At 36.2% G+C, this 27,055-nt stretch overlaps 3 protein-coding genes across 3 annotated transcripts in view; all 3 read right to left on the bottom strand.

The window, feature by feature from the left end:
- Nucleotides 1–5,929, bottom strand: part of LOC306860603 (rho GTPase-activating protein SYDE2-like) — a 41,897-nt gene extending 35,968 nt beyond the window's left edge. Inside the window, exon 1 of the mRNA XM_079402379.1 lies at nt 4,461–5,929. Coding sequence (XP_079258505.1) covers nt 4,461–5,778 — 1,318 coding nt within the window. The 5' untranslated portion in view covers nt 5,779–5,929. The remainder of the gene's footprint in view (nt 1–4,460) is intronic.
- A 10,632-nt stretch (nt 5,930–16,561) lies between these two features.
- LOC306860128 (UPF0690 protein C1orf52 homolog) lies at nt 16,562–20,033 on the bottom strand. Its single transcript, XM_079401672.1, has 3 exons — nt 19,488–20,033; nt 18,313–18,526; nt 16,562–17,002 (listed from the first exon to the last, which is right to left on the bottom strand). Exons 1-3 carry the CDS (start codon nt 19,758–19,760, stop codon nt 16,845–16,847), a joined length of 645 nt encoding a protein of 214 aa, XP_079257798.1. The 5' UTR covers nt 19,761–20,033; the 3' UTR covers nt 16,562–16,844.
- Nucleotides 20,034–23,759: 3,726 nt separating this feature from the next.
- LOC306861021 (N(G),N(G)-dimethylarginine dimethylaminohydrolase 1-like) overlaps nt 23,760–27,055 on the bottom strand; it is an 83,413-nt gene continuing 80,117 nt past the window's right edge. The window contains exon 6 of the mRNA XM_079403078.1: nt 23,760–25,655. Coding sequence (XP_079259204.1) covers nt 25,539–25,655 — 117 coding nt within the window. The 3' untranslated portion in view covers nt 23,760–25,538. The remainder of the gene's footprint in view (nt 25,656–27,055) is intronic.

The raw sequence follows: 27,055 nt of genomic DNA, 5'->3' as shown, positions 1-27,055 counted from the left end.
TGTCTTGACGCTTCAGTTTCAAACTTTGGAAAAAATAAAGTCACGCTTTTCACACATTTTCTCCTTTAAAAGTCCCAAAACAACCCAAAAATCCACAGCAAAAGTATCTAGTTAATGACACAAAATATCAAATGAAGTGTCTGCATCTGCATGTCTCAAATGTCTCAAATCTTTCATAGAAAGTGTCAATATTTTTCTCAATAATATCATTTCAACACTAGATCTATTGCTTTATCATTTCAGACTCTACAAACTGTTTTCCCCCTCAAATGTGTGGCTTGCAAAGGGTTTTTTTACAAAAAAAATGACACTTGTTTTTATATTTCCATCTGAAGAGTTGTGTGAGTGGCTCTGGGTTTTGAAATGAGTGACTGCCCCCCTCCTCCTTGCCCCGTGCTCCGGTTTCTGGCCTTCTGTCATCCGAGAGTATTCCCATGATTGGTGCAGCGGCCGCATCCAGACACTCTTTCGCTCCAGACTGCAGACATTCAATCTCGTTATGATGTCATCGCCTCCCAGCCAATCAGATCACTGCGACACAATGTTACTGCACTGGTTTGCCAATATATCACTGCAACTACAGTGGTCTTATTAATGCGTGTGTGAGGCTTATATACTGATCTTTCACCCAAAAATCTAGAGAAAATTGTATTTTGCATAAATTAAACTATTGTTTTTTTTTTAAATACAGTAACAATAAAGAAAATCATAACAGGAAACAACCTTTTTTTAATAATTAAAACCAGCATCAATTAAAGGAAGTAAAACAAATGCTACACTGCATACTCTTAATAGTTCTAACCTCATATATATATATAAAATTTTTGAACAATTTTATTATTTTAATAAATTATTTATATAAAATATATATATTTTTTAATAGAATATAAAAATGATTTTTCTTCAAACATTAATAACAATACTTTTGGTAATTAAAACTTGGGAGGGGGAAAATTAATACGGAATTGTCAAAAAATAATGACACAATGCAAATAATATGTGATAAAAATGGTGTTTTCTTAAAAAAAGTGAAATATAGCAACAATACATTTATTTATTTACTTGTTTGTTTGTTTAAAATACAGTAACACTAAAGAGAATCATAAATGGGAACAATTATTTTTTTTATAATTAAAATCAGCATAAAATAAATTTAAATAATTTTGTAAAATGTTACTAATTAAATATTTATAACAAAATACATAATTGTAAATATTAATATAAAATATATTCTTTAAAATAAAATAAAATGTTTCATATTTTTTTCTTCAAACTATTAATAAAAATGTTTTCAGTGATTAAAATTTGGGAGAGTGTAAATTCATGCATAACTGTCAAGAAAATAATGTCACAATGCAAATAATATTAAAGATACAAAAACAGAGATAAAATATACAAAATATACAAAAATAAAATTTATTTGGCTTCAACATGTTCTTAAAGGTTTGTGTGAGATTAACCAGCGTTTTCCTAAAATAAACCAGGCTATCTAAATAAATCAGCACACAAATGCTACTAAAATAAGTTCAATCTACTCATTCAAACCTCAGACACCTAAGATTAAAATAAGCCGTGGATAACAGGACGGACTAATCCTACCTTAACGAACGTGTAATGTCTCTTTTCTAATCCCTGCCTGCATTCAAGCCCTCAGGAACAGAGAGCAAACAAGTGAAACAACGGCCTTGGCATTCCAAATATTCCCTCCCCGGGGCTCCGCGTTTCCATGGGACTAGAATTCACTCGAGAACAGCTCCCTCCGGCTCAAAACAAACACTACCGGCTCATCAGCAGATACATTTTTTGGTGCAAAACTGTTAAGCATAATGCTGTCAGGGAGACACATTTTCTAGCGCATTTTCATGGAGTGTGGCCAGGAAGCATGTTTGTTTTTGAGAAGACAACTGTTGACACACACACACACAAACTGGCTACACACAAACGCTGTGTGTGTGTCAACAGTTGTCTTCTCAAAAACAAACATGCTTCCTGGCCACACTCCATGAAAATGCGCTAGCAATGCCAAAGTCATGAGTTCTATTCTTAGGAAAAGCACAGTGAATAAAAAAACAGTAATCACTTGCATCACTGTCTCAGCAATGGATGCTCTGCAGTGAATGGGTGCCGTCAGAATGAGAGTCCAAACAGCTGATAAAAACATCACAATAATCCACACCACTCCAGTCCATCAGTTAACATCTGGAGAAGACAAAAGCTGAAACACATCCATGAAGACGTTTTGAACTAAAATACGAGTCCATAATCCATAATAACGCTTCCTCCAGTGAAAAAGTGGTCTGGTCTGAATCAGGAGAGAAATCTGCACAGATCAAGCAGCGTTTACAAGCCAAAACAAGATCAAAATGAGCCTATAAACAATATGTGGCTGGATTTTGATGAGAGAGACAACAGGAGATGGACTTTTTCACTGAAGGAAGCGTTATTATGAATTATGGATTATCAACTATTTGGACTCTAATTCTGACGGCACCCATTCACTGCAGAGCATCCATTGCTGAGACACTGATGCAGAGACACATTTCTCCAAATCTGATGAAGAAACAAACTCATCTACATCTTGGATTAAATTTTAATTTTTGGGTGAACTATTTCTAGAGTCACTTTGGATAAAAGCATCTTCCAAATTCATGAATCTCCATGAACACCATGTCCACTTCCTCTAAATGTGCTCGCATGGCAGTAAAGACTTTATTATTTTTACACCAGCTGCCCAAAGGCCACATTAAACACACAAGATGAGCTCTGCTTGTGTTAATGGTTTATCCTTAAATCTGGCCTGGAAAACAAGTTACAAAGCTTTTGATCTTTAATGCTATTACATCATTTTCTTAAAAGCTTGCATTTAAAGCATGCACTTGAAGCATGCACTTTGAAGTTCATCTGTCAAAAACATTTGTTTACAAGCAAGACACCTAAAAGAAGTCAAACTTACTGCTCTACACACAAGCAAAATACAACAAACTTGCATGAAATCTTAAGCACTGTGAAACAGTCCATGCACATCTGTCCCAAAATGAAGCCTGATGCATTCAGATTTGTGGTTTACACTGGAATTAGTAGTAATGAACTCAAACGCAAAATCAAAATGATTCCTGTTGGTTTCATGATACAAGATAGCTGTCAACCACTTGTTTTCTTGGATACACACTTGAGAGTGAACGAGTGACCTTTAAAACACACTGATAACCCAACCACCTGCTGGGTCACGTCTTATCAGGGTTCCAGCATCTCAACACAATAAACATTCGCAATTAACATCAGCACAAAACCACCATCATCACCAAGACGACAAGCATGAAATGAATTATTCAGAGAGTGAGTGTGTTAGTGGAGAGGAACCAATCGAGCCTCCGGCACGCTTCTGCCAAATGTGTTACATGAAACACCATTAAGGCCCGTTCACACCAAGGACGATACCTATAATGATCACGATAAAGATATAGTTCTAAAAATCGTTCTCAATATTAAAGAATAGCAGAGCCACACCACAGCTATAACGATAAAGGCACAGAGCAACGATATCATTGGAATCGCTTTCAGAAAGATTTTTTTCCAGCTGATGAATGATACAAACATTGACACCCAATCAGAATCCATCCTGCTATAACGAGCTAGAGAATTTAAAGCTGCAGACGCATGTGTGCTTAGAATAAACAGACCAACAACAGTCCGCTGGTGTGGACGCTAATGTCTTTATCTTTATAGTTATCTTAATACAGTAGTCAACATTAGAAGTGGATCAAAAAAGGTTAATCAAAGTTGTCCTAAGACAAGAACGCATTTTGGTTTTAGTAGGGTTGGGAATCTAAAATCAATTCCAGTTGCAGAAAAGGGGCTATTAAAAACGTATTTGCCTTTGAATCATTCATTCAAGAAATTCATTCTAAAACACCGATTCGTCCAGTAATAAAACAAGTAAATCATTGAGTCATTGAATCATTCCATTCATATATTTCATGAGATTTTGTTTAGTTGTCTAATATCTTTTTTCAGAATTATGAGAGAACACAACCTCCATCCAGAATCGTGTAGCTCTATTTTGCACACAAACATCTCTTAATCGAGTCCAGTTTTTATGGAGGCGGCTGATTTTTGTTCATGGTATTTAGCAGCAATTAAATGTTTTACAAAAAAAGACAGAATAAATATGTCTGATATCTAAATGTTTGACTTTAACCACACTGGAATCGAAACTGGGAATCGATAAGCAGAATTGGAATTGACCAAATTAAAACAATATCTAACCCTAGCTTTGATGAAAGGTTTTGATCCACTTCAAAGGTTGACTAGTGTGGTTATCGTTCTTGGTGTGAACGGGCTTTAGTCATGAAGGAAGAGGAGGAAAAAACCCGGCACCGGTTAAAAGACACCCAGAAGCTCTCCCAGCGTTTTCCACAGGAGGTTGTGAGATGGTCCTCCACGAAAGCGGGCGTCCATACCTGTCTGCTGTCGCGCCGTTTTTGGCCTCACGTGATTGGCTCTCAGCGAAGAACCAGCGATCCTCTGCTTCATTTCGGACGAAAGCACGCGACCTTTCTGCATCCACTCTTGCATCTTGTTGACGGTGACTCCAGGATGTTTGGGCACCGTTGCGTCGTCGCAGGATTGTGGCGTCGAAGCAGGCATCGGTAGGGTTTCCATAGGGTTCACCATTTGCGCAACGCACCCCGATGCGACTACAGGTCGCGGCTCTTCCTCGCAATTTGACGAGTACCTCAACTTGCTATCGCTCACCGACCGCTGGAGCATCGGTTTGGGATTCACGTTGCGAATATTCTGCAAGCTTCTGCTTTGCGAAGACCCCATCAATCCCACCCCACATCGTCCGATAAATGCAAACAACAGCGAATCAGAATCGTTCCGACGTTCTTCCGACGCGTCGCTTGCTGTGCTAACGCTATCATTGGATTGACTTGCGCTACTGGCCTGATCCACAAATCCGTTATCTTCAACCTGACTGTCGAAACTGATGTTATGCATTGTGTTTATTAGCAAATAATACGCCTCTTTTAGTTGCGACTTTAGTCTGTCTGTTTCTTGCGCGGTTTTGTTTGCCCCCGACGCCGATATTGGCTCACCGATATTTTTATTTTGGTCATTCAACTGAGTGTACGACTCATAAAAGGGCAGAATTTGGTTATCGTAATAATCGTCGTCCTCACTGTCAACTGAGTGGTGTCGAGGGGCCCCGTCTCTCAGCCCGGGGGCCAATGTTATTTCCAGATCAGTGGGGAAAAATGTTGGACTTTGTAATGTGGGCATCCTAAAATCTCCATGATACTCCAGTGAACTCTCTATAACCTGAATTAGATCGCTTTCCGCGTCTATATAATCAAACACGTGAGGTTGTGGGCTCCTAATGTCGCCCGTAATGTTTTTCCCGGCCTTTTGCTCGAGTAATGTAACATTTGGCTCTTTATTCTTTAGATATTGACCATCTGTTAGCTTTAAAGCCTCTCGTTTGGGTTTTAAATCGCAGCCGCCGAAGCCGATCGAGTCTCCGCGGACCCGCGGCGTGTGGAAGCGCTTCAGCTCGGTCCGTTCGCTTTCATCAGAGGGGCCCCCGGCGCACCGGGGAACCGGATCCGCGTTCGCACAGCTCTGCTCAGCCCTCATCGCGTTTGATATGTAAACTATCTCTGTTTGAGGAACTTTTTCTTTACCTTCTCTCGGCTGGTTCGCGGTGCTCGCGTCTTTCCCTTTGGGTTTCTTGCCCCTGAGTTTGGCTAGAATTGTCCTCCGCAGAGGATCAGCCATCGGTACCGATCCGATCCTCCAGCTTTAGTTCCGTTCAGCGGCGCTCCGGAGCAAAAGTAACCGTGTTAGAAGCGCATCCGTGCGGCCAGGAGACTCCGACACACCGCGGTCAGAGCGCTGCTCCATGATCCACTGAAATCAAATCGCACACACATTTTCTCTCTCTCTCTCTCTCTCTCTCTCTCTCTCTCTCTGTGTGTGTGTGTGCGTTGAAATAGTTCAGATAGTTTCTGTGGGGGTTAAAGGTTTAGAGGCGGAGCTCAAACAAACTTCACATGCAACCAGCAGCTCTGCGACTACTTCACTCAAATAGCTTCTAAACAGGCTTTCAATTATGCTGTGCACACTATTCTATCCCAAAACACCTGCATTTACTAGTAGTACAAACTACTTACATAATACTTAAAAAATATTAAATAATAATAATAATAAAATAAAATAAACTCTACATTTCTCTTTCTCTCTCACACACACACACACACACTATATATTTATGTATATTATAAATAAAAGTATATATTTTTATTACAGTATATATATTATCTATTTTTATATTTTTACAAAAATTTGATATATTTTCATATTTATAATACATTCATACTATTTATAATATATCATTATATAATCATAATTATACTTCTCTCTGTTTCATCTTTATATTATACCTCTCTATATATAAATTCAAATATCTATTAAGCTATATATATTTATATATAACTTTTAGAACATTAAAAACATATATAAAGAATATATTCTATATTATGTCTTAAAAATATGTTTATATTAAAAGATAAGTATGAATGTATATATTTTTATTATATAACATAATATAAAAACAGTAAATTATTATATTAAATACAATAATAAATGTATGATTTATATTTAAAATAGTGAAGAATATATAATGACTCAATTTACCCAAACTGACCCTACTGTATAAATGCTATTATAAAATCATAAATATATAATATCATTACATTATATAAAAATATAATTAATAATACATAAAAATGACTGTCATGTTCTTTTTATTTAAATCTTAATTTTGGATGTTTTCAGCATTATATAATATTAATATCTTAATAGTTACCTAGTATTGTTTGTAGTATTGCTGTAGTTTTAAAGTCAATTATGATGGTTCATTAATTTAATTAGACTTTTAATCTGTGAGTTATTAAACCTGATGTTCAACCCTTAACGACAGCATTAATTTATACTGTAAAAAACTAAATTGAGCCAATTTTAAATTTCAGTAGATTTTTGAGTTTTCTCAACTTGTAGTTTTAAGTTTATACAACAAAAAGTTGAGAATCTCCTACAAAAATAAATTGAGAGAACTCAAAAATCTGCTGAAGCTGGTTGCCTTAAAATTTTAAGTTGGCTCAACTTTTTATTTTATTTTTTTTACAGTGATGGAGCATATTGGATGGCGATGGGGTTTATATTACAGGTAATGATCAGGCCTGTTTAAACAGATTACAGCTCAACACTGATTTGGACTAATAGGCTGATTATGTCTCAATGGGATAATCATCACAGGAATGACAGCCTCTGCGCTCTGCAGGGGAAAGTGTTTCTCATTCATATTCTGGCCTTCTTGTTTACAAACTTGTCAGCGCACGTCTGAGACGGACCCAAGTACGCAGAGATCCCATCAACACACCTGCATGTCCCGGCAGCCTCCGGCTTCTGGGAATAATCGGGAATTTTGTCTGAAAGACAGTCACTAACCAGCAAATCACTTCATCTCTTCCCTCAGAGATCCTGGGATTAAAATACTGACTCATGCTTTTCTTTCAGATTCCACAAACGTCCGCCAGAGAGAGCCAAGAGAAACAAACAACATCTGAGGATTTATTTGATTGTTAATGCCCTATTCATAATCACATTATAAACCAGTTACCTCAGCAATAAATACAATAATACATTTCCGCTCATTTTTTTTATGTTCTGCATTTAAAGACTGCATACCATATTACAATATGACTGCAGCCTAATAAATATTGAATTTGGTTTGTGTTCGTATACAAAACAGGAAACTCATAGACAGTCAAATCATAAATAATATGCATTAATTGAAATAAATTCACTAAAAATAAAAATTTATTTCATTTTAAATTAGATCATTTTAATCATCTCAAGACTAATTTCAAATCTGTGTATATATATATATATATATATAAACAATATTAAACAATATTTGATAATATTTGATATTACACACACACACACAAACATTTTAATTATTTTAAAATGTTTATAAATATTATTATTTGTATTATAATCATAATGTGAAATATTATATAAATAATTTGTATATTTATAAAACAAAATACAAATTATTTATATAATATTTCACATTATGATTATAATACAAATAATAATATTTATAAACATTTTAAAAATAATTATACAATAGAAAGAATATAATTTACATTTACAATATACAATTTATTATTACAATATACAATATAAATAATATTGAAATAATATTGTTACTGTATTATATATACAAGTTTGGAAATAGTGTTTGGTCTTTAAAGGATGTAGCTTCATCTCTTTTCTGTAAATGTGTGTTGCAGATAAAGCAGATAATTTGAATCATCGCTGGGATCTGAACATCTCAAACACTGAGCCTGTCCCATCATGCACCTCACATTCTGTGCATCTTAATAAAGAACGTTTTGCTGCAGCAGATTGAGGAGACAGATTAGGATGTTCAGTTATGAAATCAGGGAAATTTATCAGAAAAACAACCGAAAGCCCCCGGAACACACACACACTCTCTCTCTCTCACACACACACACACACACAGCAGCGCATGCCTGTCTTGTCCTAGCATCCGTGCGCATGTCACAGCCTGCAGCAGAAACACACACGGTGAAAAACAAGGATGCGGGGTGACGTGAGTGTGTTTACTTACCTCTAGTACTCATTTAGCTGCTTCACCGCTGTGAGTGTGTTGTTAGATCAGACACACAGATCTGCAGGATGAAATCAGTTTCTTAACATCATGAACATGTTGTACTTTATTCTTTTGTAGCAATTTAACAACAGAGATCAGAGATGCCCAAACCAGGGCCATACCATATCACAAGAGGAAAACATGCCATATCTTCATTAGTTGAAAATTCTGTTTGATTTTTTGCATTGAAATATAAAAACAATGTAAGTGAATTTGATTTAAAATATTTACATTTTTTAAAATGTTATTTGTCAACTAGCTTTTTTCTTTTTTTTGCTTTAAATGGACTTTTGCACTGAAACAATATGAGTGACTGATCAAAATCTGTATAATTTTCATTAGATTACAATTATTTATTTAAAATAATAATACATTTTAATATAATATAATACAACAATTATACAATGCAACATTTACTTTTGGTCCATGGCCCTCAATCAAGTTTGATTTTTGGCTCTTCATATTAAAAATCTTGGCACCTCTGATTTAGAGTTTGCAATAACATGAGAGAGTATATATTAGGAATTAAATTTTCTTTTAAGAAATGAGCTATGAAAGCAAGAAATCTGTTCAATGTGCATCAGCCAGTCTGTTTCTTTCTCTCTCTCAGTCTTTGTGAAGAGGAACATCTGTTTCTCCGGCTGTATTGATAGTGATTGCGCGTGTGTGCAGTCGTGCAGCTGTCTGCGTTCACTGCAACTCCCTCCTCATTGTCTTTCGGCTCTTTGCAGTGTCTTTGAGTCTCTCACACCCCAGCAACACAATTTATGGGGTCGATCCTCACCCCTTTCTCAGGACGTAAATTAGCCAGGACCCCTCTGCCGTCTGCTGCGGGACAGGGGTGACGCTCTCAGCTGATCACTGCATAAAGTCACTCACTATACTGCTTTTGTGCAGTGCTGCATAGGACATTTAAACGGTTCATTCAGATCGAATTGCCAGTCATTTTTAAATCAGAAAACACACACCCACACACACCATGTCTACTATAGTTAAAACACGATAACCACTAATTAACCATGGTTTTGCTACACTAATCATAGTTTAACCATGGTATTAGTAGTAAAACTGTGGTTATACAAATGGTAATCAATACGAAAAAAAAAAAAAACATGGCTCATTTTCTTAAGGGATTTGTATCTGTGTATACTTTATTTTTTCTTTGTTTTGTTTTTATAACTGTACTGCCTTAATGTTTTGTACTGTTTAAAAAAATATCTAAAAAAAAAGATTTGTGATCCATGCTTCGAAGTCCTGATCTGAATCAAATGATTTGTGAATCCGCTTCGAAGTTCAAATCTAAATCAAATGATTCGATTATTCGCTTCGAAGTTACGAACCATCATTTCAGATCGGGACTTCGGAGCATGTATCACAAATCGTTCAATTAGCAAAATGATTTCAAACCCACTCTGAAGTTCCGATCTAATTAAAACAATTTGCGATATGCTTTTTAAAATCATTAAAAGCGATGTTGAAATTTGAAAATGATTGCTTACAAATAAAATATCCATATTCCCATTCCGAAGATAACTGCTTTCCACATCGAAACATCCAACACAAATCTACAAACATATTCAGCTGAATATAACCTGTTTGCTGCTAACTAGCTAGAAGAACGTCGGAGGCGCCCCGATTGCGGATCAGAAATCCTGATGTGTGGGGGGAACCCCGAGGACAAAGCCCGTATGATCCGCAGATTATCACGTGAAACAAAACAATATCCAATCAGAAAGCGAGCTGACAGAAGACGGAAGCATAACAAACGCAGTCATGCACAGCACAACAGGATTTGGACACTATCATCACAATTTCTTCCTGCCATTACCAAAGACTGGGACTTTGCCATTATTTTAAAGCCTTAAAACTATTCTTTGAATAATTTGTAATTATTTATACTTGTTTAAGGAAATGTAATTTTCTTATTGCTTTTCCTTTTTTTATTTTATTTTATTAATGTATTTTTTTTTATAGTTTTTTGTTTATTATATTGTATTTGATGTAACTTATGTTATTGCCCTTGTATGTTCTTTGTTCTAAAATTGCAATAAAAAAAATAAATCTTGTTTATTCTCAAGTCTCCAGAGATGGCCAAGGCTCATTTAAAATGGACTGTTTCAAAGTAGAAAAGTGTTCTATGGTCAGATGAATCAAAATTTGACATTCTTGTTGGAAATCACGGTGCTGAATAGGCCTGCCTGCAGTCCAGATCTTTCACCTATAGAGAACATTTGGCGCATCATTAAAAGAAGACCGGTCAAAGAGACATCTATGATCTCTTCAGCAGCTGCAAACCTATATCAGGCAAGAATGGGACCAAATTCCAACACCAAAACTCCAGAAACTCATAACCTCGAGGCCCAGACGTCTTCAAACTGTTTAGAAAAGAAGAGGAGACGCTACACCATGGTAAACATGCCCCCATCCCAACTATTTCGAGAGCAGGCATCAAATTTACAATGAGCTCATTTTGTGCATAAAATCGTAAAACTTCTCAGTTGAATCATTTTTGGTATCTATGTTCTGTTGTGAATAAAATATTGGCTCTTTAGTCTTTAGTTATTCAAATTTAAAAAATGTCCCAACATTTACAGAATTCAGGTTGTAGTTATTATTGTATTAATTTTGACATTTAGGCAATTTAGAAAGTAAAGTTTTGTAAAATCTCTAGTATTGAAGTAATGTGAGAGACAGAGAGATATCAGGGCAAAATAAAGAGACTGAAAAGTAAAATGGAAGTGAAGGAGCAATTCAGGAAATAACTTTTGCATGTGCCCAGTCTAAGGATTTAAACTTTTTGGATGTTGGAGCTAAACTCTGCAGGACACTGGCCCTCTAGGACAGAGTGTGGTGACCCCTGGTGTATGGGATGGCCTGGATGAGTGTGAGATTTCCCCAGCCTGAAATTTTGTCCCAGTCCAACCCCTGTATGTGACATTTACAGCCATAATAAATGACAATAGAGCATTTACCTCAAATCTTGACAATAAATTTTAGGAAACAAAACTGTCAATCTGAAGCGTAAAAAGTGTATCAGTCACTCAATATGTATTTTTAATCATGTTAAAATTGTTTCTTATTTAATAATTAGATTATGTAGGCTATCCAATCCGTTGTGAATACAGTCAGTGCGTTTGCACAGAGGCTCCGCCCACACACGCTTATGATTGGCTCTGATTTTTGATTGATTCTAGCAGCGTCGTATCTGCTTATCGCTGGATTCTAAGATCAAACCACAAAGTATTAAAGTATCAATCTTGTCACTTGTTGATCAAACCACCTAGCAACGGTCTAGCAACCACCCAAAACACCCTAGCAACTGCATGGCAACACACTAATAACAGCTTAGAATCATGCAAACACATTTGGCCCGGTCAAATGTGACTCCTCTCAGTCTGAACTGAACTCACACCGGTCAGTCTGGTGTGACGCAGTTTGTTGTGGTCTTTATTAAACCGGTCTCTCCTCCTGCTGGTTCTCGGGCCGAGGGTCAGACTGGGAGTCTCCTGCGCTGGCCGTCCATCTGTGATGAATGAATAGTGCTGTCCCACACACATCATGAAAGCTGTTCAATCTGTCCATCAAATCGCTTACTACTAAACTACATAGTGTCCGAGATTACAATTAGTACACTGCAAATCACTGACAACAGCACTTCATGGGTGTCTGGATGAAGCCTAAAAGTAAAAGAAGTTATACATATAATTATATATATGCTATACTGTAACAGTACGACAAGTGCATCTCAAATCATAGTAAGAGTTTGGATGGCGTACTACTTAGGGTGGATTTTAGTGCACACAAGAACATAAGAACTTAAAAGTTAATATTACCTACAATTCAATGTGAATGTGTCTTAGTTGGTGATCAATGAGGAATGAGACTCTAAAGCTGCATAACTGCTTTTAGCATGAAAAATCAACAATTTATGGTAGAAATTGTAGAATACATACTGCATATTTCAATTAACTTGTTTTAAGTCTTTAAAATGATAGAAATATATAAAAGTTCAATAAACAATGAAAATTATTATTCAACTATATATATATATATATATATATATATATAAAATTTAATTACTTTAAGTTCAAAATATGAATATATATAAACAGGTATTTATTATAATTTCAATACTTAAAAAGTCAAACCAAAAATTATTCAGACACCAGATGTCATTTTTGATATTTTTTTACTAGTGGGTGCAGGACACTATAGTTCATTTATGTAAGTGAGGAGAGCAAAATAAAGTAAACTGTGACATATTATACCCATAAATGCTTCATACAGTGGACTACCAGTAAAATATGGGACCAAAAATGATTCAGACACTTTGACCTGACCATGTTTTGCTGAAGTGTTTTTTCTTTAATTGCTAAAGCAGGCTTTTCACACCACAGCCTGAACAAAATGAAGCATTGCTTGATAATGTGTTGAGCTAAATTGGGATCACTAAACTTAACAGCTGACAGTTATTCATCCAGATTCATTACATACCTTTCTATCAAAGTTATCTGACATTATCAAGATGAATTTGTTCTGACACAGTTTAACTCTGAGCTCTTCTCATATTTTATGACCGTTTTCTAAACTATAGCAAATAAACTCATAATGTGAGAAATGTTGAAGGTGTCTGAATAAATGCTGGTTTGACTGTATACAGTGCATAAAAATAAAATAAATACATGCAAAATGTACAATTTTTTGCACTAAACTAAGTTTTAATTTTATAATAATATAATATGAATAATATATACAAATAATAATAATAAAAAACAAATATATACACTATATGTAAATTATTGCTGTCAAACGATTAATCGCATCCAAAATAGTTGTTGTTGTTTACATAATGTGCGTGTAGTGTGTATATTTATTATGTATAAAGACACACACATACAGTATATATTTTGAAAATATTTACATTCATATAATTTATTATATATAAATATATTTAATACATAAACCTATTTTTCTGTAATATATACATGCATGTGTATTTATATATACATAATAAATATATATTGTACACGCATATATCATGCAAACAAAAACTTTTATTTTCAATGCTATTAATCATTTGAAAGCACTAAAATAAATGGGCTCTCTTAAAAATAAGTAAATAAATAAATAAAATACCATTTACACTGACTTCTTGTTTCTACAGAATAAATATATTATTACTTAATGGCAGGTCTGTTCTGAAGGTTTTTGCTCTATACTGGCGTCCGGTCTCACTAGATAGGCTACTAAAGCACGAGTATGTACTTTCCTGCAGCCTAGCATCCCACTAAAGGTCACTGCTTCCGGTTTCTCATCGCTATGGTGACGGGCAGTCTGGACACCCGCCTCTCAGTCGCCATGGCGACCGCTCTGCCTTTAATGAATACACACACTGTCAGCCGAGCCCATTTATAACACACAAACGACACAGAAACCTCAGATCTGAATATGTATGAAGGCCATATGTCTCTGCACTCAGAGAATCGTCATTCAGACATTTGCGTTGATTTTCCACAAACTCCAGTCCAGTCGGACGCAAACGCACGCTGGAATTCAGGTCAGGCTCTGTGGAAACACTTAATAGATGCATGTTTGTGGTCTCTGCTCATACTGTGCTCGTGAACCACATTTATAGGGTCAAACATTCACTAAATGCACAAATATCGCTGTACATTTCCATGAGAGCTCAGCAAATTCACCGGCGACCTTCATTCAGCGATAACGACACGACAAACACAACAGCTAGAAAACATGTTGGAAAGTTCAGAGCAGGACACTTCAATGAATAACTTGATGGTTACATCTTCAGAAGAACATGTGAGAGGGGTTTGCGATGGTAAAATGCTGTGTGGTTGCTAGGGCGTTGCTAAGGTGTTCTAGCTAGGTCGTATCTACCGGTCTCAAGGAGAGACAAAAAACCCCCAAAAGACATAAATGTATAGATGCATTAAATAAATAAAAGCTTAAATGCACATATATGCAATATCTGAGATAAATATCAGGGTTTGGGTGATTGTAGTTACCTAAGGTAAAAATGGTTTATTTATATTTCAGTAAAAGTTTATTTTATTTTAACATATTTTGCTGAAATAAAACAAACTTGAATTGAAATAGTTTTTTTTTAAACCTTAAATGTATTTTTATTTCAGCTCTTTCATTTATCATTTTCATTTAAATTAACTTAATCTAAACAAAAATAACTGAACTAATATCTAAAATAACTAAATCTAAAACTAAATAAACACTTAAAACAAATAAATGAATAATTAAAATGAAATGAAAAAATAAATAAATATATTAAAATGAAAAGACAATATAAAAATAAAAACCAATTCAAAATATGAATCATATGTCTTTCAGAAAAATATTAATTTTATTTTTCTCTCTACAGAATAATATTTAAAATTATTAAAATGAATTTAATTTTAGATACAGAATAATATCTCAAATTAAAATGAAAACACTAAACAAAAAATAAAACTAATAAAAAAAATAAATAAATTTGGTTTCTACGGAATAGTCACAAATTGAGGAATCGTTCATGTCTGGAGCACAAACACTAAACCTTTAATACTTAACATTAGATGATCACATAACTATCAATTATGAGCGATTTAAAAAAGTTCTAGTTCAGTGCTGAACTTCAGGTCATGGAAAAGAATTGCATTATAAACCCTGAGAATCCAGCTGGAATCTCCTGATGTTCATTCAGGCGTGAGGAAAACACACCGAGGTCTGAGACAAGGCCGGGCACATACCTGCACGCTGAAATCTTATCATCTGCATTTCTACCTGTTTCACGTCCACAGGAGACGACAGAATTCCCTGGAATCCCTCTGATCACTTCATGCTCCCGGCAGAAAAATTACACACGCTTTCCACATCCTTCAACCCGCAGGAAAACAGACCCGCCGCTGCAGCTGCACTGAACTGACAACTGGAGCGAGACACATTACACAAGATATGATGAGAAGACTGAGACATTTGATCATTCACACATTCAAAAAGTCATTTCAAACATCACATGACCCTTAAATGGTACTATGGCTTTATTTATGGTAATGCATGTTCTAAATGATCATACACCATTATATTTATCAAAAAATACCAGATTTAACATCATATTCCTATGGTATGTGTGACCCTGGACCACAAAACCAGACATGAGGGTCCATTTTGTTACATTGAGATTTATACATAAGTACATAATTATACATAATAAATAATCTTTCCATTGATGTATGGTTTGTTATGATAGGACAATATTTGTCTGAGATACAACTATTTGAAAATCTGGAATCTGAGGGAGCAAAAAAATCTAAATATTGAGAAAATCTCCTTTAAAGTTGTTCAAATGAAGCTCTTAGCAATGCATATTACTAATCAGAAATTAAGTTTTGATATATTTACAGTAGGAAACCTACAAAATATCTTCATGGAACATGATCTTAATATCCTAATGATTTTTGGCATAAAAGAAAAATGTATAATTTTGACCCATATAATGTATTGTTAGTTATTGCTACAAATATACCCCAGAGACTGAAGACTGCTTTTGAGCTCCAGGGTCACATATCACTAAAAAACACACTTTTACCAGGTATATATTTTTGGGAAAGTAAATATTTGAGAGCATAACCTAGAAAGTTACTTATTAAATTTCTGCATTAAATTCCATTTCTAAATGCAGTTTTAATTCCAGGTTTTCAATGAGCTTTCGAAGCCACTTTGGATCAAATCTTATTCAGTGTCGCCACCTAGTGACAGCAAAACATCATCACAAACACACACTTACACATATCAGAGGTACAAACACAGTCTCAGAGAGAAGGACTTTATCCATTTGAGAAGCTACAAATTATCAGAAATATACAGGAAACCAAATAACCAGTGGAAAATGTTCCTTACAAGCTACAAATTTACAGTTGAAATCATACAATGATGTCCAAAACACAGACACATCATTAAAGCATCCTGCAGGGAAATGTGTTAAACAAACCCTCTTTACATGGACGTGATGCTGGAATAATAATTTAAAATGTCCCAGACTAAAGACTGAGGAACTAAAACAAACGGAGCGGGTTAAATCTTAACGGATGTGTCACTCGATACACTGACGCAGGATTCGCTTCTCCTCTTCCACAAAGCTCTTATCTGACGTGGCCTGTCCGATGTCCCGCTTTCTCTTTTCCTTCTGCTGGAACGTTTCCACGCGACGCTTCTTACCAGACTTCTGCTGCTTCTCTGATTCATCGTCATCTGGGATGAGAAAGAGTGTCAAACACTTCAAAACAGCTGACAGACAGACAGGCAGGCAGACAGACAGGCAGACAGACAGACAGGCAGGCAGACAGACAGACAGACAGACAGACAGGCAGGCAGACAGACAGACAGGCAGGCAGACAGGCAGACAGACAGACAGGCAGACAGGCAGACAGACAGACAGGCAGGCAGACAGACAGGCAGACAGGCAGACAGGTAAACAGGCAGACAGGCAGACAGACAGACAGGCAGGCAGACAGACAGACAGACAGACAGGCAGGTAAACAGGCAGACAGGCAGACAGACAGACAGACAGGCAGGCAGACAGACAGGCAGGCAGGCAGACAGGTAAACAGGCAGACAGGCAGACAGACAGACAGGCAGGCAGACAGACAGACAGACAGGCAGACAGGCAAACAGGCAGGCAGACAGACAGACAGACAGACAGACAGACAGACAGGCAAACAGGCAGACAGACAGACAGGCAGACAGGCAAACAGGCAGACAGACAGACAGGCAGACAGACAGGCAGGTAAACAGGCAGACAGGCAAACAGGCAGACAGACAGGCAGGCAGACAGACAGGCAGGCAGGCAGACAGGTAAACAGGCAGACAGGCAGACAGACAGACAGGCAGGCAGACAGACAGACAGACAGACAGGCAGACAGGCAAACAGGCAGGCAGACAGACAGACAGACAGACAGACAGACAGACAGACAGGCAAACAGGCAGACAGACAGACAGGCAGACAGGCAAACAGGCAGACAGACAGACAGGCAGACAGACAGACAGACAGGTAAACAGGCAGATAGGCAGACAGACAGACAGGCAGGCAGACAGACAGACAGACAGACAGACAGACAGACAGACAAACAGGCAGACAGACAGACAGGCAGACAGACAGACAGACAGACAGACAGGCAAACAGGCAGACAGACAGACAGGCAAACAGGCAGACAGGCAGACAGACAGACAGGCAGACAGACAGACAGGCAGACAGACAGACAGGCAGACAGACAGACAGGCAGGCAGGCAGACAGACAGACAGACAGACAGACAGGCAGGCAGACAGACAGACAGACAGACAGGCAGACAGGCAGACAGACAGGCAAACAGGCAGACAGACAGGCAGACAGACAGACAGGCAGGCAGACAGACAGACAGACAGACAGGCAGACAGGCAGACAGACAGGCAAACAGGCAGACAGACAGACAGGCAGACAGACAGGCAGGCAGGCAGACAGGTAAACAGGCAGACAGGCAGACAGACAGACAGACAGGCAGGCAGACAGACAGACAGGCGTTACCGGAGTCCGGCCGCTGTGGCTCCTCCTCCTCTGGCAGGAAGTGGGCGGGGCCGCCGTGGGCTTGAGGGGCGTCGTCTCCATTGTCCTCGTATACATTGGACCATTTGATGGCCATGTCCATCCCATCAGGAGCTCCTTTCTTCTTCTCCTCCGTCACATACGTCTGTGGGGGAGGAACGGCGTTGTTCTTCCACACCTTAAACTCTTTCGGAGGCTGAAACGTTTAAGACTTTTACAGTCAAACAATCAGAGTAAGTGACAGACATCATTATATGATTTCACTGAGGTGGCCTATAAGTTTGAAATGTACTGAATTGATGAAATTATTCAATAATTTATATTATAATTATTAACCACTTCAACAAAATTATTATAGCAGTATTATTTTTAGATTGCATTATTTAATAATTCCATTAATTAAACAAATGTACTTATTATAGACCTTACGTAGCCCCGCCCCTTTTCAGAGCAGCGCTCATCGTCGTCTGTCTTCCGGATCTTATGAATTTGTCACATACTACACAGAATTACAGTATTTAAGTAGGCTATTCGCGCAAACATAATCTGTCATGTCTTACGTGAACGTTTGGGGAAAACATCTGATGTGTAACATATTAGATCTATGCATTACAGTAAGTCATAATATAGCCGTCTGTCTCAATGTTAATCTAACAATAAAAGAAAAATCTCTGCTCTTGACTGAACTGCTTTTGTATTTTTACAAAACTGATTTATTGTTTCTTTGCGTACAAAGTGTTTTCGTCGCTTCATAAAATTCAGATTGAACCACTGAAGTTTTTTTTAAATACTTTTCTGGGCCTTGACACGGTGTTATTTACTGGGACAGCCACAAGCCTCCCGGGTTTCATCCAAAATATCCTAAATTGTGTTCCGAAGACGAACTAAGCTTCACGGGTTTGAAACGACACGGGGGTAAGAGATTAATGACTAAATTTTCATTTTGGGGTGGAGTGTCCCTTTAACTTGTTTTTTCTCAGAAGTTACTTTGCGGACACTATCAACTTTAAACAGGTGTAGCTCAGTCTGATTCCAACAAATCATACATCGTTTTGAAGGTCTTTTAATGGAGAATGTGAAAATAAAAACTCATTTTTGAAAATTTGCTGATTGTGACTGATTTTGCCAGCACAGGTCACACATACTGAGAGACTGACCTCTTCTGGCGCTTTGACGGCTCTTCTGTCCCAGTCGATGACTTTATTCAGCGGGTTGTAGAGGAACGTGGGTTTGCTGACGGATCGGAACAGATCGTCGGGTTTGGGCAGCGGCTCGGCGGCGGCTCGTTTGCGGCTCTGCGCCGCAGAAGATCCGGGGAGCACCGGTTCGCTTCGGCTCTTCACACCGCTGTCCGAGTCACTGCTGCTGTCGCTCAGATCATCATAACCCATGAAGAAATTACGCCCCTCTGTTTGCTTCTCATCGGTCATGGTGGACAAAGATGAGAGAAGGCAGCCGGATTCAATGATTGTGGGTTTATTCGGAACCGCAGATCAATAACAACTAAACAACACTCGCCATGTTGAAATCGGCGCGCGCTGATGACGTAAGCGCAGGCGGCGCGTAAATCACAAAAATAAAATCTACAACGATGATCATTTAATTGTATTTTAAACGGCTTGTTTTCAAATTAAGAGCTATTAAAAATATTATTTATGTTAGTATCAGGATTCAAACTGCAGTTGATGTAGACGCCCGATGTCACGTGTTACTAGTTACATTTCATAGCGCGTCACAGATCGGACCAATCACAGTCAACTATGATGATGACCTGATGAGGCATTTTAAATTAATCGATTCGTAGAGAAATCGAGTGGAAAAATCTATTTAAATATCAGTGGTATTTAGTATACTTTTGCAATTGCACTTGAGTAGGCTACTATTGGAGTAGAAATATACTTTAACATAACATTTAGGCCCGGTTTCACACAGACAGGGCTTAGACTAAAGATTAGACCGGACAGGATTAGGCCATACTTCAATTAGTCATTTTTATTAACATGCCTAAAAAAAACATTACTGATATGCTTTAAAATCAGTCAGTGCCAGTTTATTTCAGTTGAAACAGCTCAGAATTACATTTGAGTCTAGGAAACCGGGAGATAGGCCTATATCTTTTATTCAAAGCCACTTACAAATGAAGACAAAATCAAAATCAACAAAAGCAATGATATGCAAGCGCTATAATATATATAACAAACCTCAGTTAGCTTAACACAGTACACACAGCAAGGTTTGTGTTTTTAAATGATAAAATACAAACAGATAATAGAGAAAACCAGTGTTAGACGCCTTTTGTTAATTGTATAACAAATAGAATACAAAAAGATAAGCTAGTGTTAGTTTTTTAAAGAAAACAAGCAGTTAGTAAATGAATAGAGTGCAACTCTAAAAGAGACACATTTATATATAATTAGAATAGAGTGCTAGAGTTAATTAATTAGAATTAAGCTAGTAAATTAATCGTTTCGTAGAGAGACGATTCCACTCAATTTCTCGATTGCACTTAAGTACTGAAGTAGAAATATACATTGTGTATTTATAGCATGTAACTTTTACAATTTTATTTAGCACAAAAAAGAAGAATACACTAGGCCTACTTTTGTACTTTCTATTGAATTATTTTTTTAGTGCATCCTATGCTTTATTTTTACCTGCCTGCATTTATTTATATATATATATATATATATATATATATATATATATATATATATAGGGGAGAGTGGGGACGGTTGCAACATGGCTTATTTCTTCAACAGGAATGAGCTACAGTGATGATATTCATACTGCACTTGCTAAATCAGACCCCCCCAATCCTTCCTGGATGAAATCAGGCACATGTGACCATTCTTTTCACAAAAAATAATTTTCATGGTAAAAAGTATTTTTTTAATCATCAAATACACAGTTAACTGGTAGCTGGTCAAACTAGTTCTTAAGACAGTGACTAAGTTCATGCAACTGGCTTTAGTTCAGTAACCTTTCACAGGTGTTAACAGAAGTAGGCTATTATTAAGTTTTAGTGTCTTGATTCTGATTATATGAATATTTTGTAGTTCAAATGTATTGTAATAATTAACCAAGGTTGTTACATGTTACTTGAATTTTTTATTTTTTTTCCATTTACTATTCTTAGTTTTTATACAGCCAATTTAACTTATTAAAGACCATGTCTATGCACGAATAAAATAAACTGCAAAATGACATTTCAGAATGGTTTTAATTACATTTTAATGAATGTTGCAATTGCCCATGTGGACTGTTGCAACCGTCCTCTCTTGTGGGGTCAGTTGCAACATTTGTAGTATAAATTGTGTGTATATAATCATATGTGCACGTGTTAAAGCAATGTGGGTGAGTAGCCGACTGATGTTGCTTTATTGTATTAAAATTTCTAATGTAGACAGTCTCTGAAAAACTAAAGGAAATGCAAAAAGTGTTGCAACCGTCCCCACTCTCCCCCTTTTGTTGCCTGGTTAATGTACTAAAGTGATTATTTCCGAATTCGCCATTCAATAATAAAACTCTAATAGATCATGAGTCGGTTAGTCTTGACTGGCGTCTGCCAAAAGGATGCGAGACTCAAGAATGGAGTGGAAGTGCCCAGGTGGAGCAGATTAAACTGTCCTGTTCAGGACTTCAAGTTCAGGTCAGTTACATCTGGAAACAGACTATTGTAGTTTTGTCTTTGTTTACTTAGTTAAACATTAAACTGCTAGCAAATGTTAGCAGTCAATTACTGAAACATTACCAAAAGGACAAATATTGTCATCGTTTTATAACAGGGTTAGAGGGAGCTATAAACAACACAACCCTTGCCCTTAAAAACCTTGGTTGCTATTCATTCAGATACCAGAAGAACCCTTTTTGTCTACATGCTTCCATAAAGAACCTTTGACTGAATGGTTCTTCTATGGCATCAATATGAAGAACATTTTAAGAGTGCAACCACAAATTAACAATGGGTTTGCTACAGTATGTTTCACCATGGTATTTGTAGTAAAACTTTGGTTATTCAAATGGTAATCAATCCGCCAAAAAACATGGTTACTATACTTTTACCATAGGCCTAATAACACCATGGTTCATTTAAATTAGGACAAAACATGACCCATGATAATGCAAAAACATGTTCAGTGTTAAGATTTTTCTGTAAAGATATATTCAAGATGTAGCTATTAATGTACTCATTTAATTAAGGCAAGATTAAACAATACTATGTGCAAACGAATTACAATGAGGTGGTTGTTTTGCAACAAGGTGGAGATGTGTTGATGAAAAAGTGACAAGAAAATGAGTGAAAAAGTAAACATGAGGGACAGAGAGATGTCAGGGAAAATGAAGAGGTAAAAAGGAACATGGAAGTTCAAGATAATGTTTGCTCGGCCCCAGCCTAGAGATTTCAATGAAAATTAGTTGTGGATGTATGAGATTGAGATGAGACGTTTGTCCCAGTCCAACCCCTGGTCACGACGACCACAAAATAATAACAAAACACGCATTCACAAGCTGCTTTATTTAACAAACCCATCAAAATCATTACAAAGAGCAAAGACATACACATACAAATCACATCTAAAAATCCTGAGTCTATCTTACTGATCAACCAGTCCAGTGTGTGTCGCCTTAAAAATCGTTTACTTTTTAGAAAATACAAGAGTAGAAAGAATCCCAAAGACCTGAGTTAGTTTCTTGTTTTAGGATGATGCCAGATTTCAGCATGGATTTGGTGAGATGATAGCAGGGAAAACTCTTTCTGGATGAGCAGATCGCTAATAAACAGCGGTTTCTTTACGATATCATACAGTGGGACTCACGACAACTGCAGGATACTTTACTAGTATTTTTCTTTCTGGCAGAAAAATAATGATAACGTCTTTTGCAAAGCATCTAGGAGACGAAGAATGAGACAGATACGTAAATGAAAGACAGCTGCGCTTTCATCGTGGCCTTTAATTCACGTCCAGGCGGCTGTCGACATCGTAAAAGTGTTGGGACATCTCTAAATCCTGTTTTATAGGCGCAAGCCTGTGTCTATGAGCTTTAAATCTTCATTTTCTTTTTAAGAGGTGAAATAAACTGATGCGGTATGACAGAGTAACGCTGTCCCTTCAGGTCGGCAAATCCTAAAACACTTAACGTGAAAACCGTTAAACTGAAACGTGAGATGTGACGAAGGAGCTCTGTTTAACGGTCACACTATGGACGGCCGTTTCTGGCAAAAAAATTAAATAAAACAAAGGTAAATGCGAAATTTGCACTCACAATTCAAACTTTTGTTCTCGTATTTTATCCTAATTTTCTCTTTTTTTTCATAAAAAAACTTGCAACGGGGGAGGGGATAAAGAGGGAAAAAGTTATTGCGAAATATAAACTCAGAATTTGTACTTTCTAAGCAATTCTGCAATTCTGTTTCCTTTTTGTTTCTTCCACAAAATGAAGTTTTCCTCTTTTTTTTTTTTTTTTTTTTTTTTCAAATTGCGACTTTATAGCTCACAATTCTGACTTCTCTTTTCAGAATTGCGAGTTTACATTTTGCAATTCTGAGTTTATTTCTCACAATTATGTCACAATTTTGATATTTTTCTCAGAATTGTAAGAATAAAAAGTCTGAATTGTGAGATTGTGAGAAAAAAGAATTCCCTTTTTATTTTTGGTGGAAACTATCTTCTAGAAAGCCCCAGAAACATAAAAACTATAGTCCAATTCAAACACTTTCCATCCCAGATTGTTTATAATCAGAGTCCCAAGTGTCCCAAATGACCATACAACCATCTATGCTTGATTGTTTAGCTAATATTACCCATAATTCATTACACCGGACAATTTTTTAATTTTCTAACAACATTTAGTTAACGTACAGTTGTAAAGAGTGAAGCAGGTTTTAAATGTATGATGCTAATGAGTTATTGTTGTTAATGGTAATTCAGCTAGGTGCTAATGCAACAAGTTGTCAGTGGTCTCAAGGTGTTTAATTACATAGATGTTGGCAAACTTCTGATTGGACGTCACAGTTTATATCGACGTCACAGTGAGGAACGACGTCCAATCAGCACCTGAGGATAGTGAAACCGTGACTAGCATACTACTCTATTTCTGCAGTATGTAAAGATTGCATAGTCTGCAAATGTTCTGCATGCATGGAAAACCTGGATGACCGGCAACATCTGCAATACTGTATCCCACAATTCCTTGCGCTCCAATTAATCCAATCCTATTTCCTGTAATGGCAACCAATTAATATTGTCAACATCAACCTCTTTTTCAGGTTAACACACAAAAATTCAATATGCGCTACATACTAGACTAAACACTTTTCCAGCTAACAAAGAACATTCTGGCAAGGTTCTCCTAAAGTTAACAAAACGTTAATAGAACGTCTATAACATTTTAATTCAATGTTTTCTTTAAACGTTACAATTTAGTTGTTTCAGAGAACTTTCAAAAAGAATGTTTCCAAAATGTTCGCAAATGTAACATTTTCTCTAGCGTTCACATAAACAAGAAAAAAAAAAATTATTTTAATTTAAAGAAAATATTTTTTTTTTATATAACTTAATGTTAGCAAAACGTTCTTCGAACTTATTTTTTTATGATCTGGGTTCTGCCTTCACAACTGCAGGACAAATGAAAACAGGATTTGTACTTAATATAAATCTATAAAACATTTTTTGCTTCAATTACTCAGTAAAAGCACTTCACTATGGCTTGTGTCACACATCAAATCTGTGCAGTCGGCGGATATTTTTCCAGAAAATACAGTTCAGTTGCTCTATAAATCTATTTATGAACAAAATCAGCATTCATTGTTTAAAAACAGGCTTTTTTGGGGATTCATGGACGTTAAATGTGATTAACACTTTCAGTTCAGTCCTTCTGAGTGGATCCAGATGATTTTAGCAGTTTACAGCTACATTTTGAGGTTTAGGGCAAGTTTTAGATTTGATGATCCAAATTGTAATGGTTTTAACTCACTAACTGTTGCTAAAAAAAGTCAATAGCTGGACGACCATCCTGGCCGAGCTAGTTAAACTAGTCAGTATGGTCTGGAGACTAGTTAAACCAGCTAAGACCACAATGTTGCTGGTTAGAAAAATAAATGTACTTTATTGTCCTCACGTTTTATAAAGCAACAGGTTTGAGACCTGAAATAAGTTTTATATTGTCTTCCCTTAAAATGAAAGTGATTTATTTTATTTGAGTGTGGTTCAGATGTTCTTCTTCTTGTTAATGAGCACCGAGCAGCAGGTCAGCGCTCCGTCCACCTTCGCTTTCTCCTGATTGGACACCGGGATGAGCATGTGATCCTTCAGCTTCTCAAACACCTGCAGACATTAATGTATTAATGAATATAATATAATATCAAATAAATTACTGAATTCATTTTAAAGTAAACAAATGCTCAAACTAAAATGTTCATATATTTGGTTTTATTAAAAAAAAAATATATATAAATAAAATGTAATTTTAAATAAATTACTGAATTAAATTTAAATCAAGTTCTGTCTTTATATGTGAAATATTATTAACAAATAAATACTATATAAATAAGAAATAATATTTATGTAAAATATTACACTTCGTATAAAAAAATATTAAATTGGATCATTGGATAATTAATTTCAGTTAAGTTAGATATATTTTTGGTAATTGCTTTTAGTATAAGTGTTTTAAATATTACCCAAAGTTTTAAAGTCTTATGCATATTTAATGAGATTTCATAAAAACATAATATATATAATATTAATATACTATCATATCATATAATATTTAATATTAAATTACTGAATAAAAGGTAAACAAAAATTGAGCACATCTTTAAATTGTCTTTATGTGAAATACTATATTGTAAAACTACTTTTCACAAATATGAATATTTATATAAAATATTATATTTAATAGAAAATATAATAAATGTAATAATAATAACAATAAAAAAATTTCCCCCAGATTTTTGAATTTCTACCAGGTAAATGTTTTCTTGAGTGAACCATTTATTCTATATCTATCTGTAAAACTCTCAAAAATGAAATAATATTCAATGCAGTAAACTTATTATTATATGAATGAATGCACAGAAGCATTGTGTAATCCAGAGCTCATGACGTTAACATCCAAACGCGCGAGCAACATTACACCATCTCACAACGCCTCATAAAGAGATGTGTGTCATTGGGTGGAGATCCTCCAAAAGCCCAGCCGTGTTTTCCTAAGAGTCCTCCAGCACGAGTCTGAAAATAACCACAAGATCTCTTACTGTTTCACACAATCAGCTCAACTATTGTGTGACGTCAACCCCAGACCAACCACGCTTGAGCTTAAAGAGACCAGTGTTACACTCACTCAAGCTTCAAAAACACATCACTGGATCACCAGATGATTACAAATCTCAGTCAAGTTACATATATTATTCTTAGTTCTTTTTAGTATCTATTATAGTACGATATATAGGTTTCATCTTTGCTTCCTCCCCCTAAAGTGAAAGTGAAAAGTGACGTGACATGTGACCCATACTCTGAATTCGTGCTCTGCATTTAACCCATCCAAAGTGCACACACACACCGTGAACACACACCCGGAGCAGTTGGAAGCCATTTATGCATGACTGCCAGCCTTGAGTGACAGTCTTACTAACCAATAGACTGAGAATTTCTGTGATGGTTTCTATTGTTTTTTTTGGTTTGTTTTTTCCAGCAGGGTAACGATACTCATACTGTCCTGCACA

This window comes from Barbus barbus (genome assembly GCF_936440315.1).
Source record: "Barbus barbus genome assembly, chromosome: 41".
Lineage (NCBI taxonomy): Eukaryota > Metazoa > Chordata > Actinopteri > Cypriniformes > Cyprinidae > Barbus > Barbus barbus.
Note: the sequence above shows the minus strand (reverse complement) of the source record. Positions and strands in the feature narration are given on the sequence as shown.